General features: G+C 37.5%; 1 protein-coding gene across 1 annotated transcript; it reads left to right on the top strand.

The window, feature by feature from the left end:
• The first annotated feature begins 657 nt into the window (after positions 1–657).
• Positions 658–15,924, top strand: LOC103721722 (putative MYST-like histone acetyltransferase 1). Its single transcript, XM_008812033.5, has 9 exons — positions 658–1,175; positions 3,335–3,423; positions 3,713–3,772; positions 4,587–4,799; positions 10,441–10,509; positions 10,885–11,046; positions 13,094–13,187; positions 14,322–14,464; positions 15,501–15,924. The coding sequence occupies exons 1-9, from the start codon at positions 809–811 to the stop codon at positions 15,702–15,704; spliced, it is 1,401 nt and encodes a 466-aa protein (XP_008810255.3). The 5' UTR covers positions 658–808; the 3' UTR covers positions 15,705–15,924.
• Positions 15,925–17,381: the final 1,457 nt, after the last annotated feature.

The raw sequence follows: 17,381 nt of genomic DNA, 5'->3' as shown, positions 1-17,381 counted from the left end.
TAGGAGCGGTCCAAACGGTCGAGCAGTTGCTCCTTGCCAGACTCCTAGAGTCCCCATCGACCATAATTATGGTGGCCTTATCGACTCAACCGGAAGGGGAGAACAGAGGACCACGATCACATCCTTTGTTTCAACACCATAAATATGTTGGGCCTATCGACTTCAGTCCAATATGGACTTAATTAGGCCTAGTTTTACAACTACAACCAAGATGTGGTGAAGGTGGTGATGCTAGCAATAGTGACGACAATAATTATGATGAAAGTGCTAGCCCTATGGTGAAAGTGTCGACAATAGCATCAACTATGGCAACAATTGGTTGTGGTGCTAATATAGTAGTGGTAATGATAAAAATATAATTTTTTATTTTAAACATAATAAAGTATTTTTAAAATAATAAAATAAGTTTAAAAAATAGAGAATTAAAATAGTAGCAGCAAATTTTTTTTTCGACTTTTATAATTTACTAAAAAATAAAAAAAATAAAAGCGATATCAAACATGGAGTTTCACGATCTATGCGTTGTCCAAGAATCAAAGCCATTTGGCGGCGTTCGTCGGGCACACAACAGGTACTCATCCCACGTGGCGGTGACCCGGGACATGAAACTTTCTAGATCCCTATATATACTACAAATCCTCACTTGCCCCATGAGGCGTGTATTATTTTTGTGCGAGTCACCGGCTCCTCGTAAGCTCGTTGGTGAAACCGTCAATTCGTCACGTGCACCTTGGTTGCGGTGGGCAATTCCCCTTCTACCGTCCGGCAAACCGGGCCAAGACCCTCCAAACCAACCGGTAAGAGCGTCATGGCTCGTGCCCCACGGACCGCGGCTATTAGGACTAGAACCGACACCCAACCCCTGCGCTTCTCCCCCGCGGTGCAGATGGGCTCGATAGAGGGAGCGAAGGCGGAGAACGGCGTGGCCGCACCCGCCTGCAACGGTGGCGACCAGCGGAACGGAGGAGGTGGAGGGGCCTTGCCGGACGGCGAGGCGGAGGCTGGGAGGAGGGGAAAGGTCGGGGCGGCGGCGGCGGTGCTCCCGCTGGAGGTGGGCACAAGGGTGATGTGCCGGTGGAGGGACCAGAAGCTCCACCCCGTCAAGGTCATCGAGCGGCGGAAGATTCCCAACGCCGGCCCCAACGACTACGAGTACTACGTCCACTACACCGAATGTGAGTTTATCCATCTTCTTTCTCTCCTTTCAATTAGGGCTTGGGCTAGGGTTAGGGTTAGGGTGAGGGTTTGTAATTCACGTGGATATTGGGTTAGAAAAAGTAACGTATTGGAAATTTAGGGTTTTGGATAGCACCATCAAGAATTTTTTCTTTGGAAAAAGGTTGAGAAACTGTGAGTGCTGCCATGGCGTTTGGTGGAGGACAATTACTTCGATTCAGGTTGTCTTACTTGAAGTCCATGAAAACATTAACAATTAATTATCTATGAATTTTTAGAGGCGTGGCTTAGGAGATCTTTCTGGTATTTGTTGTTAATAATTGAGCAACACAATAAGTGATTTTTAATATAATATATGGTGTCATTATGGCCTTATTCTTTTTGGGTTGTAAAATTTGATGTCAAAGTTCGCACGGGTTTGTATGAAAAATTAAAGACGTTCATATATATCTTCTGATGATGTGAAATAATGCTAAAAGGAAAGTCTTGATTTTGTAATATAGGACTAAACTATGATTGATGGAATCATATAGATGGACTAGAATAGGCCTAAAAGAAAATTTGATATAAAGAAACTATATTGAATGAGATTAATAATTTAATCCATGCTTGTCCTCAAGTAGCACTTGAAATCATTATTTCTTGATCAGATGGACTGATGATAAAGCATTTGATTTTAATACCTGACTCTAGGAATGCCTTTTTTCGGTTGGCCTCTCCCAAGTTATTGCTTTCAATTGGGTTCAACAAATCAGAGCTTGACATACGGGGTCCTGGACTTGGTGTTTTAGTTGAAAATCAGAGGGGAAAGTAAAAAAAAAAAAAGAAGAAAACTTGTGGGATGCTATTTGAGAGTGCCTTTATCAACATTACCTAGACACTTGGTTTTGTACCAATAAATAGAAGTTTAAACTCCCACTCTTTTAGTTGTCTACCATATCTTTCCACTGCTGTATCCATGCCTTGCTTGCATAGTCTTCTAGTCTTTAGCAGCACTGATGATATGTACTAGGAAATTACTATATGATACAAAAACATGAGTTCCCTTTAGAAATAATCCTCTGTATTCTTGATATTAATTGAGCTTATTATTCAGGTAAACCTTCATTTGTTGTTACACTTGCAACAGTGAGGAAATTTATAGTAAAGAGTATAGCATCTCAACCCACTATGTAGCTCAGGTGGTGTCTGTATAAGGGCAATATCTTATACTTCGCTTAAAACCCTTCAATGTATAGATTGCTTAGAAATACATGTCCGACAAGAGGAGCTTACAATGAAGGTTTTTATTGAGGGGAAGAGTGCTCGGTTGTGCAGTCTACTTCATTGTGAGATGCAGGATGGTAATTAGAGCTTAGTGAGAAGGGTTCTGAGATTGTTATGAGATAAGCAACCATGTGTTTCTGAACTAGTGATGTTGGTTTGGGGGTGCTGCTGAGCCTATCAGGCTGAGGAAGGTCATTCTTCCACTCGCTCGTCTGGAGTCCTCCCTAAAAAGAGGGCTGTATTGGGGTCTTGCTGATAACCTCTTTGATCCAAAGAACAGTGTTGGATTTTATGGGGAAATTCAGAATAACTAGACATGTATCGGGGTGTTAGGTAGTTCACTACTTTTTTATTGGATATTGCTTTTAATCACCTCATTTGAAATGGTTTAATGTGGTTTTGAGAAGAGATGGATCATCTTTAGGAAATTAGGCTATCTTCTGCTTGCTGTTCTATTAGTGTAGAGTCTTAAATTGATACGATTTGAGTTGGAAGCATGGTATGCTGTACCGATCGGTACCGGATGTACCGTATCCATACCGATGGGTACCGGTATCGGCACGCCAATGTCGGTATGCCTGATGTACCACATCCCGTACCGTACCGACACTTGGTATGCCTGTACTAGTGCGGCACCGGTACGGGGTTCGGTACCGGTACGGCGAACCTTGGTTGGAAGTGTTCGTGGCCTTCCACATTTTGGATGAAAATTTCTTAAGATTCTGGTATTGTCCCATGGAGTCCTGTATAAGAACTACTACTGTCAGCACCAGGTGCACTACATAATTGCATGGCATTTAGATGTTTGTTGTATGCTAGAATTAATTTTTAGCATCAATATTTATATTTGCTATGTTGCAATGGTTATGCATAACATAATTCTGTTTTACAGTCAACAGGAGGCTTGATGAGTGGGTTAAACTCGAACAACTTGATCTTGATACAGTGGAGGCTGACATTGATGAGAAGGTGGAAGATAAGGTATTGCAGTACATGAGTTCTGCTTTTACTAAATTTCAGGATTGTTGCATTAAGGGGCCAAAATGATGACTGTGATAAAATAGACAATTCTGTCTGTTGGTGCTGTTTGATACAATTCGGATCAGTTTTTTAGAATGCTTTCTTTTTCTAGTACATCATGTTTTGTGTTTGTCCCTAACATAGTGTTACTTGAATTATGAATCCCTCCGCTAAATATTTATTAATGCTGTAGTTTTTCCCTGAAAAAATAGTCTGAGACTTACCTATGATCCTTTGTGATCTTTATCAGGCAACGAGCTTGAAAATGACCCGTCATCAGAAACGGAAGATTGATGAGACACATGTGGAGGTATTTTATAAGTTGAATTGTGATTAAAGTTACTTTATGCAATCATACAATCATCTCTCTCTCTCTCCCTCTCTGTGTAATTCATATATATGGCTGGTCTTCACTCTTTCCTAGTACCAGTACATTAATCTTGATTATTAGTGTCTTGTGAACTTGTATCTCTGTAACTCGGTATCCCTTTCTCAATATCGCAATAGAGTTTTGCTAAAGTGTAACAGTTGTAGATTCTACTAGATGTTGACAATGCTTGTTCTAATCTCATATTGAACTTTCCAAGTCTCTCAGTTAAAAACATCTTGCAATTATGGCTACAACAAAGTTGATATTATGATTATGGAACATCAGCTGATCACAATATTGCAAAGATTGAGCACTATAGCATTTGAATATAAAAGCCAGCAATATTATTGACATGGTGCAATAATCACTTGCTGCTCATCATTTACCTATTTTCTTTCTCGTGTGAGAAATTGCTAATATCATGGGCAGGTGTCTATCAGATAGGAAAAAATAATTTAGTTATGTGTTACAGAAGAGGGAAAGATGATGATGTTGTTTTCAAAGGCTGAGTTATTAAATGAAAAACATGATAATCTTCCTTTTTTTGCTTACCCAAAAAAGAGGCTAATCTTCCTTTTTGTTGTTAAATCTTATATTGAATGTGTCTGCATATATGAAACACATGAATTGCTTGGATATATGAAACACATGGAGATAATCACGTACCCTTCTACTTCTGCATTTTGTGATCATGTTATTGCAATTGAACTCACTACTAACACCTCTTCCATCTTCCAATTTTTCCTTTCTTCAGAAGGGTCATGAGGAGCTTGATGCTGCTAGTTTGCGGGAACATGAGGAGTTCACGAAAGTGAAAAACATAGCAAAAATAGAACTTGGTAGATATGAGATTGATACATGGTATTTCTCCCCTTTTCCGCCAGAATACAATGACTCTTCAAAGCTGTACTTTTGTGAATTTTGCCTCAATTTTATGAAGCGCAAAGAACAGCTTCAGAGGCATATGGTGAGCTGCATCTGAATTCTTCTAGCCGGACTCTGTTAACAAATTGAGTGGTCATGGAATGTGTCCTAGTATCTGAAGTTCATTGTTATCTGCTCAGTCATATATTTCCCCCCTTCTTGAAACTATTTCTGCTGTTAATCTCATTGCATATAAACTGATCTTGGTCAATATATGTTCTACCAGTTGTATACTTGCATATGGCATGTACCTCTCTTAGGACCAGTATGATCATAGTATAAAAGTTCTTCACTTTGCATCTGCAAAAAGTTTTTTATTTTAATTTAAGTACTATATTTTAGGTGATATACTCCTTTTCTTCCCCTCCTCTTTCCCTCTCCCTAGCAGGTTAAACTATGGTAGTATTTTACATGCCTGTGAATATACGTAGAGTCCGCAGAGTTTAATATACATGTAAAAGGATTGAGAATGATTGATGGAGATTTTCATAATTATAATATTAACTTTGAGAATCATAAATTTAATGTGTGAAATAGGAGTTTGCTCCACTATTTATTGTCCAAACATCTTAATCAGCATTTATGTGTTTTATGATAAGCTACAAAATGAATTCAAGCATGTGTTCTACAATGCTAAAGGTGATGATCAAATATCTGCCTCTCTAATTAATAGTGGTTACAACACTCACCTAATTGTTGAAATGAGCCAGAATACTTGGTATTGCACTTAAATTTAGTCCTTGACATATTGGTTGCTTATATTCTTGTTGGTAATTGCATGTTGCATAATTGACTTTGTAAAATTAGGCTGTTAATGGGGTCAAAGGGCCAACTATTAGAGATACTGGAGAGTGTGTTTCCATTGGATTTTCGTGCAAATCCAGTTCTCATTTACCAATATCAGATAAGGATGAAGGTAGAATTTTTAATTTATTGGGTTCTTTATGGCAAGTTATGCTTGCTTTGCCATTTCGTGTTTTGTCATTTGATAAAGCTTATGTTTTATATAACCTGGTTTGGGAGAAAATGGTGAAATCTTAAACCAAGTTCAAACTGAAGACCAAAGGAGTACATGGAGTACAAAGACATAACATTATGAATGGAATGCTTCTTGACTTTGCTATGGTAGTATGATATATGATGTCGTAGCAAAGACATACATTAATAAATTTGATAAATAATGACATTACAGAATGCAAAACTTACTGTAAATTATTTACTTTGTGGAAGAGCAAAAGGCATGTATGGATTGCAAGGTAATCTTAGAACAAATTTGACCATGAAGCTAAAAGCATTGAGGGAATGATTAGACATCTTATTATGAATGGTAATTCAACGATTACTAAAGAAGGGGGAGTGAGATCAGGAGCAATAATACTCAACAAATTACTAAAGAAGGGGGAGTGACGTCAGGAGCAACAATAGATGTGATTAGAAGTGCAAATGGGCCAAGTGGCCCAAGCAGAACCAAGTGTTAGGCTGCTCAGTCTCGGCTGTTTATATGAAAGGGCCAATCAAGCTTGACCTGAGCTAGAGCAGTGCTTAGTAGGCCTTCATGCTTGGCTTGTTGGGGGTCTGAGGTGAGCTTGAAGGAGCTTCTTTCTTTCTAAGCCAGGCTCCTCCTTTCTTTTTTTGGTGCAAGCCTTGAGTTTTCAGGCTTGGCTTGTTTTGAGCTTGGCTTGTTTCGTAGCTGAGCTGAGCCCACATGAGCATCTAACAAAGACTATTCGGAGCTGTTCATGAACAGCTTGCTTCATTTGCATCCCTAGGGATGATGTAGTTATGAATGGCTGAAATAGGATGGTCGCGTAGTTCAAGTTTTTACAAGTAGAAGATGTAAGCACTTGGAATCATGCATGGAACTAAGGAGGAATACGAAAAAATGATTATGTATGGCAAAATATTAGATTTGATGCTATAGGATCTAGTAAAGCATAATGCGCTTAAAAAAATTCTCAGCTAGCTAAGCCTTAGGGCTAGCATAGAAAAAATCTTGGACTTTGCAAGATGAGGAAAAGGAAATACAGGAGATTAAATTAGATGGGATTATTGGAGTATTTGTAACAGATGATTAGATAATGCATATATGTAGAGTAAGCACAGAGTTAGGGGAAATCATAGAGTTGTTCTACTCATTGTTCAAAATAAGCTTATTGAAGGCTTGCCTTGCCGGGCTTTAATGGATGCATTTGAAGCATAACATGGGAGGCATTATAACAGAAAGCCATATCACATGAGTAGACACATGTAGGTGCATATGTTGTACCTTATATCAAATATGAAAGTCATAGATGTGCTCTTATGTTACTTCAAAAATAAGTGATGGAGTTTATTTAGAAAATATACATGAGCCATTTCATGTAAATGCTACTGTACACGGCACATTTAAGATTTCTGCACATTTGGCATGTGGAAGTGTGACCCTTGCCAAACAATAATTGAGTCTAAGTATATACAGGGACGGCCCAATACATTTGGAGGCCTAAGGCGGATTCAGTGAATGAGGCCTTTTTTTTTTAAATAATAATTTTTTTTAATAAGTATAAAATACTTAAAAAAAAAGATATGAAAATAGATAGCTTTCAAGTACATTATTTCAACAAAGATACATGAATGCAACAAAGACAGACAAAAAGCCTCTTCAGTTTAATATATTTTTTGAATGGAAGCATGGAAAAGTAATTACGCTTAAGAAAGGGCCTACGAAACTCATTAAATAACTGAGATAATGCTTGGCAGTACTGTTTACCATGTCAAGCAAGAGCAGAATAGGAAAAGGTTATCCCATGGCACTTCATGGTCAAGGTAAAGGAAAGAATTTGTCCAGAAAGGGACCTCTCTATAAGAGAAAGTAGGGGCATTATGGGAAATTCACTCCATCTAGTTAATAAAAGTCCCATCCCACCATCTCCCCTTCAAGTGACTACCCAAGCAGCAACTGCAACATCACAGCACAGCAGCCATTCAATCCCCCCTCCCTCCTTTTTTCTCTCTACCAACCAAGAGGGGAGAAGAAACCGAGAGGAGAAAATTAAAAGAATCTTCACCCTCCAAGAAGTCCATCTCCAATCCCCCTATCTTTCTTCCTGATGGCCCAGCTGGATCAGGAGTTATGTGAGGGAAGGAAAACCGAGACCAAAACCAAACAAGAGAAGGGATGAAAAATAAGAGTGGCTTCAGACATGTGTATCAAGCCAACCAAATCCTTCCTCTCTCTTTCTCTCCACCCAAAACAAAACTACTGTCCCCAACTTCCCAAATTGCCCCTCTGCAGGCCAGTTGACTCTCTACCTCCCTTCCCTTCTGTGTGTGTCTATTCCATCAAGGGGGAAGACTTGTAGCCAGCTCCTGTTCCCGTTTTATATGGGGCCTTTGCTTCCTTTTGGTCATGGCCAGACACAAAAAACAGGGCAAGGAACCTCCCTCTCCCCCCCCCCTCTCTCTCTCTCAATCTCTTTCTCTCCTCTCCTCTCTTTATTTCATCGTAAGTCGGTGCCTTTTTGCCTTCTTCCTTCGTTCTGTGGTTATCTTCCCTTTGCCTCCCGGAGGCCTTCCATTGGCCCTCGGTTGCCTAAGGCTCAGGCCAGCCCTGAGTATGTAAGGTCCATCTGTTGTCTGAATTTACATATTATATTAGATTCCTAATCATTAAGAAAATCCATGAGGCTTAAGCAGTACACTTTTAGGTCTATCCCTTGCTTCATCCAGTGTCTAAAGACCTTGCTTCGTGTCTCTTGTCATTTTAGGTTTCACCATCTTAGACTCTTCAGTTTCCATGCTTGGTTCGAGATCTAATTGTGATCTTATCCATTCCACCCTCCTCCACCTCTGTCCCCCTTTTCCTCATTTGACCATTCAGCAAATAAGCCCCCACTTCTGATCTCCTTCACTTTGATCCTTCCCTTAATCTCCGTCCCTTCTTCCCATGATCTACCACCGTCTTTTATTTCCTCTTGTTCACGTTCCTTCCTCCTCTTCTATCAGTCTGTCTTCAGTGCTCAAATAATCCCCTCCCTCCAAAAAAAAGTAGAGCCCGAGCAAGAGTAAGATAGTGAAAAGGCAAATATGAAGATCTCGTTCCAGTTGTAATTTAGGAAGTCTTTTTCAACACTAGAGTACATATGTGTCTGACACTGGTATGGCAATCACTATGAAACTCTAGACAACTTAGCTAGTAAATCTCCAGTCAACAACATCAATAAAATACTCAGTATTATATAAAACACTAGTGGTAGTTCTTCAATATTCTTAAAGAATTTCGCTATTCCTGCTCTATTTCATTTATGGTATTTCCTTGCGTCAAGATTGATGATATCGGAGACTGTTATTACCGTTCCCTCCACTAATGCTATTTTGTAAAATTCGTATAAATTGTGGTGGCAGCTAAAAACTAAACATTAAAAACTAAAGAAATGGCATATAATGTGGATATGAAACAGATTTAGGGGTTGATTAGTGGGATTTATAACTGTGAAATGCAAGACTTGTTCCCATGAAGTTAAATTACTGAACATTTTTTATGAAGGTGATTTTTTCTATTAAAAATTCAATAAAAAGTTACCGGTCCATCATCTTAAGATTCCTTGTGCACGGGAGGAAAATTTGAGTAAAACTTGCAACTTAGGTTTATTGTCATTTTATAGCACCACCACATTTGTGCTTCCTCTCCTGCAAATTTTATCCCTCTATTTGTATTCTTGAATGTACAATGAACCATATGTATTGCAAAAGGCCGTTGAAGGTTATTCAATATTTTAATGTTAATCTTCCATATCAGTTGCCCCATCTAATCTTATTTCTCTGCTTGCTTATTACTTAATATAGTGCAAATTTGGTAGTGGAAATGATGATTGGTAATTTTATTATTTTGGTAGATGCCAGGTTGTAGTTCATTCATTTCTAGGACATCTATTACTATTCCTGACACTTCCAGTTGACATGAGTAGGTGAGTTCATTCCTTTTGGGGTTCCAAGGGTATCTATGGTGTTACAAGATTCAGACAGTTTTGGTCATTTCAGAAGGCCTAAATTTTCTCCTTTTGCATCTTAAGCTCCATGATAAAGTAGCGTTTCATGAAACATGGATTTGTGTTCAGCTAGTGATTGACTTTGAGCACTTTATCCTTTGTTCTTTCTCTCTGGCTGACCTGACATATCACGAGATTTCCTCATTCCTAGTGCTTGGCCATGTTCTGTATTTTTTTTGCTAAATTTTTGACCATGATTCATTCCTGTTCACAAAGACAAAGATCAATTTAGCTAGTATGTGAGGCACTGTCCTGTGTAATTTACGGCTACGGCTTACCAATAAAATTTTAAAATATTCATAACTTGTCAGCTAGCATATAATTATTTGCTAACCTTAGTCGTTTTTTTGTCAAATAATGTCAAAGCCAAACAATGTGCAATATCAAGACAATGCATGGCATCTGGTTTTTTTTGTTTCTACACACACTTAAGGAACTGGTCATGCTCATACTGTTCTGTGAATTGTGAGTTAATTATTGCCTGGAAGTTAGATGAATTTTATGCATTTTACATTTCGTATTCTGCATTCAGGATATCAGGAAACTGAAATTTCCAATGATATAGGACCTTTTGTTATTCAAGCTAGATTATTTTGTCTTTTTTTTGTTAATAAGAACCTCATTAATTGTTTATGCGTTCTCCTTTTTGTTATGTAGAGGAAATGTGACCTTAAGCATCCACCAGGTGATGAGATCTACCGAAGTGGCACCCTGTCTATGTTTGAGGCAAGCTTGATATCTCTGCTTGTCTTTTTTTCTGTTCATAGATTCATATTTCTTGTTCCGTTATTTTCAAGTATTAAGAGTAGTGCTGGTTAAATGTGAATATCTTTCTCGACCGCTTAAACCATCATTTTAAATCTTAGCCGGCATGACATTTTTTTTAGTTTCTTTGAGCTTAAAGTAACCTAATAGGCTTCTCAGATTATGCACTTAAGAGTTGATGCCACTTTTACTTGCAAGTTAGGCACAACTCACTTGGGTTGTATCTTGCTTTCCCCCTCTTGTATGCCTTTATTCTGTTAGTGTCAGTACTCTCCACTGCAATTATACTACGAGATCATAGTTTATCTATCTTCTCTAACAGAAAATGTGTAACAGGTCGATGGCAAGAAGAACAAGGTTTATGGGCAAAATCTCTGCTATTTGGCGAAATTGTTTCTTGATCACAAGACTCTTTATTATGATGTCGACTTATTTTTGTTTTATGTCCTTTGCGAATGTGATGATCGAGGTTGCCACATGGTTGGGTATTTTTCTAAGGTAATGGTTACATTGTTTATTCCTTGAGAAATCTCTTTATAGGAAAGATGCTTTACTATAATAATTGGAAAATCTTGCCATATATACTCATTACAGTTGCTACTTGGTTAGCACATTTTGATTTTTTCCCCTGAATTTTCTGCTATATGAATGCTCAAATCTTTTCTTGCTTTGAAGTTTGATTCTTTTGCTGCAAGATGTATCCAATTTTTATTGGCTTGTGGATTACTGACTGTGGAATTGAACACAACAAGTTCTTATCAATATTATGAATCATGCTCAAAATGGCAAATTCTTGTTGCTTTGCGACTATTCTTGCTTTTTTTTTTGTCATTTTTGTTTAATGATGTTGCTTGTAGTTATTATCTTTTTTGGATGTTTGGTAGTCCTAAGTTATGTCATCGTGCACTTTGATGTACCTTTAGCACTAGCTTGTTATTTTGATGATCAATCCAATGGTCTTGTTTTGTCACTTTTGCCAAATTATTTTGGTACAAGTCACCTTTTTCATTGGTCCCACAATCACATAAAGTTTTCCTACCTTAGTAGGATAAGTTCAGGATGTTTATTCTTGCTGCAAGATTCATTCAACTGGAGTTATGCTCAAATCTTTGGCTGGCTGAGTTATCCTACTGTTTTTTCTAATTACTATATCAATGATCCTGCCATCAAGATCCTGCTAACACTAGAATATGTTGGCCATATCACAATCATAATCATAATCATCAAGCCTTTTCTGAACTATTTAGGGTCGGCTTTATGGGTCCTCATTCAACAAGTAATCCTATCTAAGTCCATCTCCAATATTATTTCAAGTTTTACCAGATATCTTTCTTAACACACTGGTTTCTACCACATTCACTTTGTTTTCACATACTTTCTTTATTGCCTAACACTTTGAGCCTTACAACATTGCAGACTTTATTGTTGTTCTATAAGATTTCGTATTAGGTCTCCAAGCCTATTAATATAATATTCCATATGCATCTCTCTACTTCATTCAGCTAGCTGTAATGCTATTACATGCCTTCATCTATCTCCCTATTATTTTGTATAATAGATCTTAAATAATGAAATCAATCACTCTGCAGTATTTCTTGTCCATTAATCTTAATTGATATTCCTTCTTCATTTTCAGTTTCATTAAATTTACATTCCATGTACTATCTTTGTTCTACTAATTTTTAAGCCTTTATCTTCTAAAGTATTCCTTAATAAGTCCAATGTTAGTATTTAATTTGGTTTTCTTTTTATCAACCAATACTATATCGTCCACAAATAACACACACCATGGTACATCTTCCTGAACATTAGCTGCACATTCATCCTTAATTAATACAAAAGGATATGCAAATAACATGCACTGAAACATGTTGACCACCATCCTAATTTATCAAGATCCAGCTTGCTTTATCCTCCTTTGAAGCACTTGTAAGGAGCATGTTGGAGTTAAATTGATATTGCAAATAAATTGACCACCATTCCTAATTGAATTTCAGCAGAAGGATCAAAGTTTTATGATATCAGTGTGGATTGAAGAATTTCTTATTATCAGGTTTCATTCACACTAGTCATACACCATGAATTGGGGACACCTATCAATAAATTAAATGTAATTGAATTAAAAGTTATGTTATATGAGAAGGAGCTTTTGATGGGCAAGGCAGATCAACATTTAATATTTTGTGCTGTATTGTTTATATATAAGATTCATTTTTCCATTTACATGCTTGGAAAATAGGTGTTTGGTGTTTTATATGGACTTGTCATCAGAAGTCCTATAGTTTCTTTGGCAAAGTAGATTTCATATAAATGTAGGAAGTATGGTGGATAATAGAAGTGGAATGAGTTGGACTCGGGATATGCATATCATCAGGGGAGCTACAGAGAGAATTGTCATTATGTGAGCAAGGCTTATATTTATAAGGGGAATATGCCCTTGTATCCAGTCTTCCTTATTTTAGTTGCCCCTTTTGTTAATCATGATACCTTGTTTTTTTTAGTCTTGCGACTTATGATATCTTATTTGCTTTGTCTTATAATGCAGGAAAAGCATTCAGAGGAGTCGTATAATTTGGCATGCATTCTCACTCTGCCTCCATATCAGAGAAAAGGATATGGGAAATTTCTTATTGCATTCTGTAAGCTTCTCGCTTCCCCTTTGATGTTTACCTTTTTCTTCTTTGATATTTCTGTTGACAAAAGATCAAATTGTTGTTGGTGTTTAAACACATGCACAAACCCTTGCTAAAGGAAGCTGGTTCATTCAAGGCCATGTTCTTGGACTGGTATTCCCCAAGAAAAGCAGCCCTGCTGTTGTTTTTCTTTTTTAATATAAATCTTTTAGATCTGGTCTCAGAATACTATCAGAGTCCTATGGTTTCAGCTTGATTCATAAAGTTGACGTCATGTACATGGGAGAGCACTTGCTAGTTTAGTTCTGGGTCAAAGTGCTGAATGTTATCATTTGGCATCAAGTTAGTAGACTAGTAGCATGTGTCAGGATTACATTGTTGGTGGTTATCATGATGATGATGATCATGCTTATGATGAATATAATGGTAGATATGTGGTGGTATTGGTAATCATTGTTGTTCACATTGCTGGCAGAGTGAAGGTGGTGATTGTAGGGTAATTCAAATATTAGCAAGCAAAAGGTTGTGAAGCCGCAAAAATATTCAACAGTGTTGATGATGGTGGGTGTTATGGTGATGGCATCGCACATATGGTAGTGCTAGTGCAATGATAGTGCTGAAAGAGAGAATGGTGGTAAAGATGGATTTTTGGTGGCAACATTGGTGAGTAGATGATAGGGGTGGTGTGGTTGTGGCAGTAGTGTTATGATGATGGGGTAATCATGATCTCCAGTTGTCGGTGGCATATAGTGAGATAACTTTTGGGTTGTTATAAAATGGTGAATGGAGGTGTTGTTGGTTGGAGTAGCAACATGAGCTTAGTTGTTTCTAGAAGGATAATGGAAAATAATGTTAGATGGAAGTTGTTAGGATAGTTTTTTAAGTAACTTCATTAGTGATGAATTCCTTTAATGCAACATGACATCTTGGCCAGGTCACAAGTGCCCATATTTTTGTGCTACTTTATAATGAATTTCCACTTCTCGTATCTTTATTAGATGTACTATCCTGAATGTGTGGAGAATATGACATTTTCTAAGCAAACATGATGTTATATGTTACTATACTACACAAACACAGTCTAAATCTATGTTAAGTCTTCTATTAGTTATTGTTTAATTCCATGCTCATTTTAAGCAGCCTATGAACTTTCAAAGAAGGAGGGTAAAGTGGGGACACCAGAGCGACCACTTTCTGACCTTGGGCTGTTAAGCTACCGAGGTTATTGGACAAGGGTTCTTCTAGACATTCTGAAAAAGCACAAAAGCAACATATCTATTAAGGTAAGCATACTTAATCCACAAGGTTTCTTGTCCTTTTAACTTTATCATGGTATCACACTTTATTGCTATTTTGGTTGGTATTAACCTTTCTAGGTGGTTCCATTCTGGTTGCTCTGTCTTGTATGTGTCCTTGCTGTGTACTTGTGTCTCTATATGAGAAGTTGGTGTGTTATCCATGGAACTCTGAAAGTGTAAGATTAGCTCATCATTTCGTCGAATAAGTGTATAACCTTTTTTAGATAGTGCAGTCACATCTGGTTGTTTAGCAATATCCTTTTGTCATTTGTCACTTTGACAGGTAGTATCTCTCCCTCTTGCCTTTCTCTCTCAAGCTTTTAATGCACCTCTGCAAGCTATTTGGTTCGAATACCATTTCTGCGATAAATCCCTTCTAACCCGAGGAAAATAGTAGTTTGGTAGATTCATTTCTTTTAATGCTCAACAAGCAGTGTTGGATAAATATTCTAAGTGTACTTGTTTGTTTCTTATACAAGCTTGTCCTTCTATTCATGAATGAGGACCTGATGCGAGCATAACTTTTAGATCTAAAGAGAAAAATGATGGATAGGTTAGTAGCAGCAGCATTTGGATGCAGATAATTGTATATAGTTCACAGTTCAAAAATAAATTTCAGCAAGTGAATTAACATTGTAGTTTTTCCAACACAATATTAAATATTCACCAAGCTCCATGTTGCATTAGGCCTATAGTAATAACTCCAGTGTTTTGTCTCAGCATTACAAACATTTACATGTAAACTGGATGGTAGTTAGTTGTGACCCTAGAATCTGATCACTATGAGTCATATGGTTTGGACTACCTACTTATGATCTAAAGGAGAAGTGAGTAATATCTTTTTCCTTGCTTCGCAGAGAGAATTGTGAAATTTGAGAAGTTTCTTGTGATCAAACATCAAGTGTTGAAATATTGTTTATGCTAGGATCTTATCCAGATACCTGCTTGCTTGTAGTCCATTGAAAAGAACCTGTCATTCCCATGTTTCATATTATTGATGTAGATCTTTATTTTTCCGCAGGAGCTTAGTGATATGACAGCAATAAAAGCCGATGACATATTAAGCACTCTACAAAGTCTGGACCTGATACAATACAGGAAGGGGCAGCATGTGATATGTGCAGATCCAAAGGTGCTTGATCGCCACCTAAAGGCTGCAGGCCGTGGAGGTTTGGAGGTTGATGTCAGCAAACTTATTTGGACTCCTTACAAAGAACAAGGTTAATGACATGTTTCATATGCTGCGTCAAAGAAGTGTTTCTGTTCCCTGTCTGGTTAACTTGGTAGCTGTAAAAAGCGTAGTGTTGGATGAGTTATGGAATTTATATTGTCAAAGTTAGAGACTCATGGACATGAACTTATTAGTGCCACAAGAGTTGGAAGTGAATATAAGATGGAAATAACATCGATGTAATGCAACTGCCGTGGTTTATTCTTTTTGTAAATCGGTTCCTACACTCCTCCCTCTGAGTTTTGGTCTAGGTTTCATCGAGGATTTTCTTTGAAGGATAACTGTAAATGGTCCAGTGCAAATAAGGGGGGCTCAGGGAGTTGATGCTGGAGATGGTTGTTAGGGGTCGCACAGATTTTGGTTGTGAGCTGGGGATTGGCGCAGCGCGTTATGAAGAGGATTTGAGCTGACTGCAGTAAGCATGGGGCCTTGGGATCTGTTGGGAAAAATCGGAGGAGGGAGACCAAGCTAACATGGACGAGTGGCGAAGGTTGTATCTGGAAAGGCTGAACGTTAGGGATGTGGCCTATTGGGTGATACAGTGTCGTCAGCAGACCTGTTTCGATGGAGCACCCTAGGAAAGTGCTCGGGTTGGTTTTTGCCAGATTTCATGCTCTCTTTTGTGTTATGCTCCATTCTTAGTTCGCACTGAGGTCATCGTATCTCATCTGCTAGTCTTAAAGATCTGATCTGCGAACTTGACCTCCAGCCAACTTGTATTAAGCAGGCTCGAGTTTTTGGGGCATAAAGAGATCGAGATCATAGACAGGTCATCTCGTCTGAATTCATTTATAAGAGGGTTGGGTTTAAGTTTATATCTTTGATTCATTTAACTTAGGTCCGGTGGCCTGGCAAGGTGTCGCTTAGCTATACAAAACTACATTTTTCAGGCTAAAAAAAACAAAAAAGACGTTTTTGAGAGACCTGCATATAGCAAAAAAGTGCTACGGGCTGTTCTTTTAAGTTTTCAATCCCTCGTTATCCGTTAGCGTGTACGATTTTATGGACCCGTTTGTTTAGCTGGCGTAAGGGATTTTTTCTTATCGAAATATTTTTTTTGAGAAGCTGATTTCTAAAAATATGATGTTTGGTAAAATAGTTCTGACATATTTGATTGGTCATGGAAAATTAGGCATCTATTTTTTTGAAAAAGTTGTATGAAATATCTTTTATACTTTTAATTAAAAAAAATCTATACATTTTGATGGGAAAGTGGCTTTTTTATCTCTCATGTATCTTTCTTTTTCATAAAATATAAATATCTTATTCTCATGAGAATACTCTTTTGAGTTTTTTGCATACATATCCTTCTAAATATTGAAATCTACATAAATATTCTTTTAAAATTGATATTTGCATATATGTCCTTATAAAATGCTTGTTTTGCGTGTATATTCTTTATTTTTTTCTTGCATGTGTGCCCATACCATCTAACGCTATCAAAAAATTAGTGGTTTAAAATTAAAAATGACTGAAATATTCTTAATGGGTAGATATGCAAAAGAAAACATTTATAAGGGTACATATACAAATAAGATATTGCGAGGGTCTTCATGCAATTTCACATATTTAAGAGAGTTTACATGCAAAAAATTCTTATTTTTTTCTATTTTAGCATGTTTTAACACTCGAATTTATTTAGTGCCCGTTCCTCAATGTTTTCAATAAAAA

This window comes from Phoenix dactylifera, chromosome 5, assembly GCF_051530095.1.
Source record: "Phoenix dactylifera cultivar Ajwa chromosome 5, Ajwa_hap1_PhDact_Kaust_v1.1, whole genome shotgun sequence".
Taxonomy (NCBI): domain Eukaryota; kingdom Viridiplantae; phylum Streptophyta; class Magnoliopsida; order Arecales; family Arecaceae; genus Phoenix; species Phoenix dactylifera.
The sequence above is the reverse complement of the archived record's forward strand: the minus strand, read 5'-3'. Positions and strand labels throughout refer to the sequence as shown.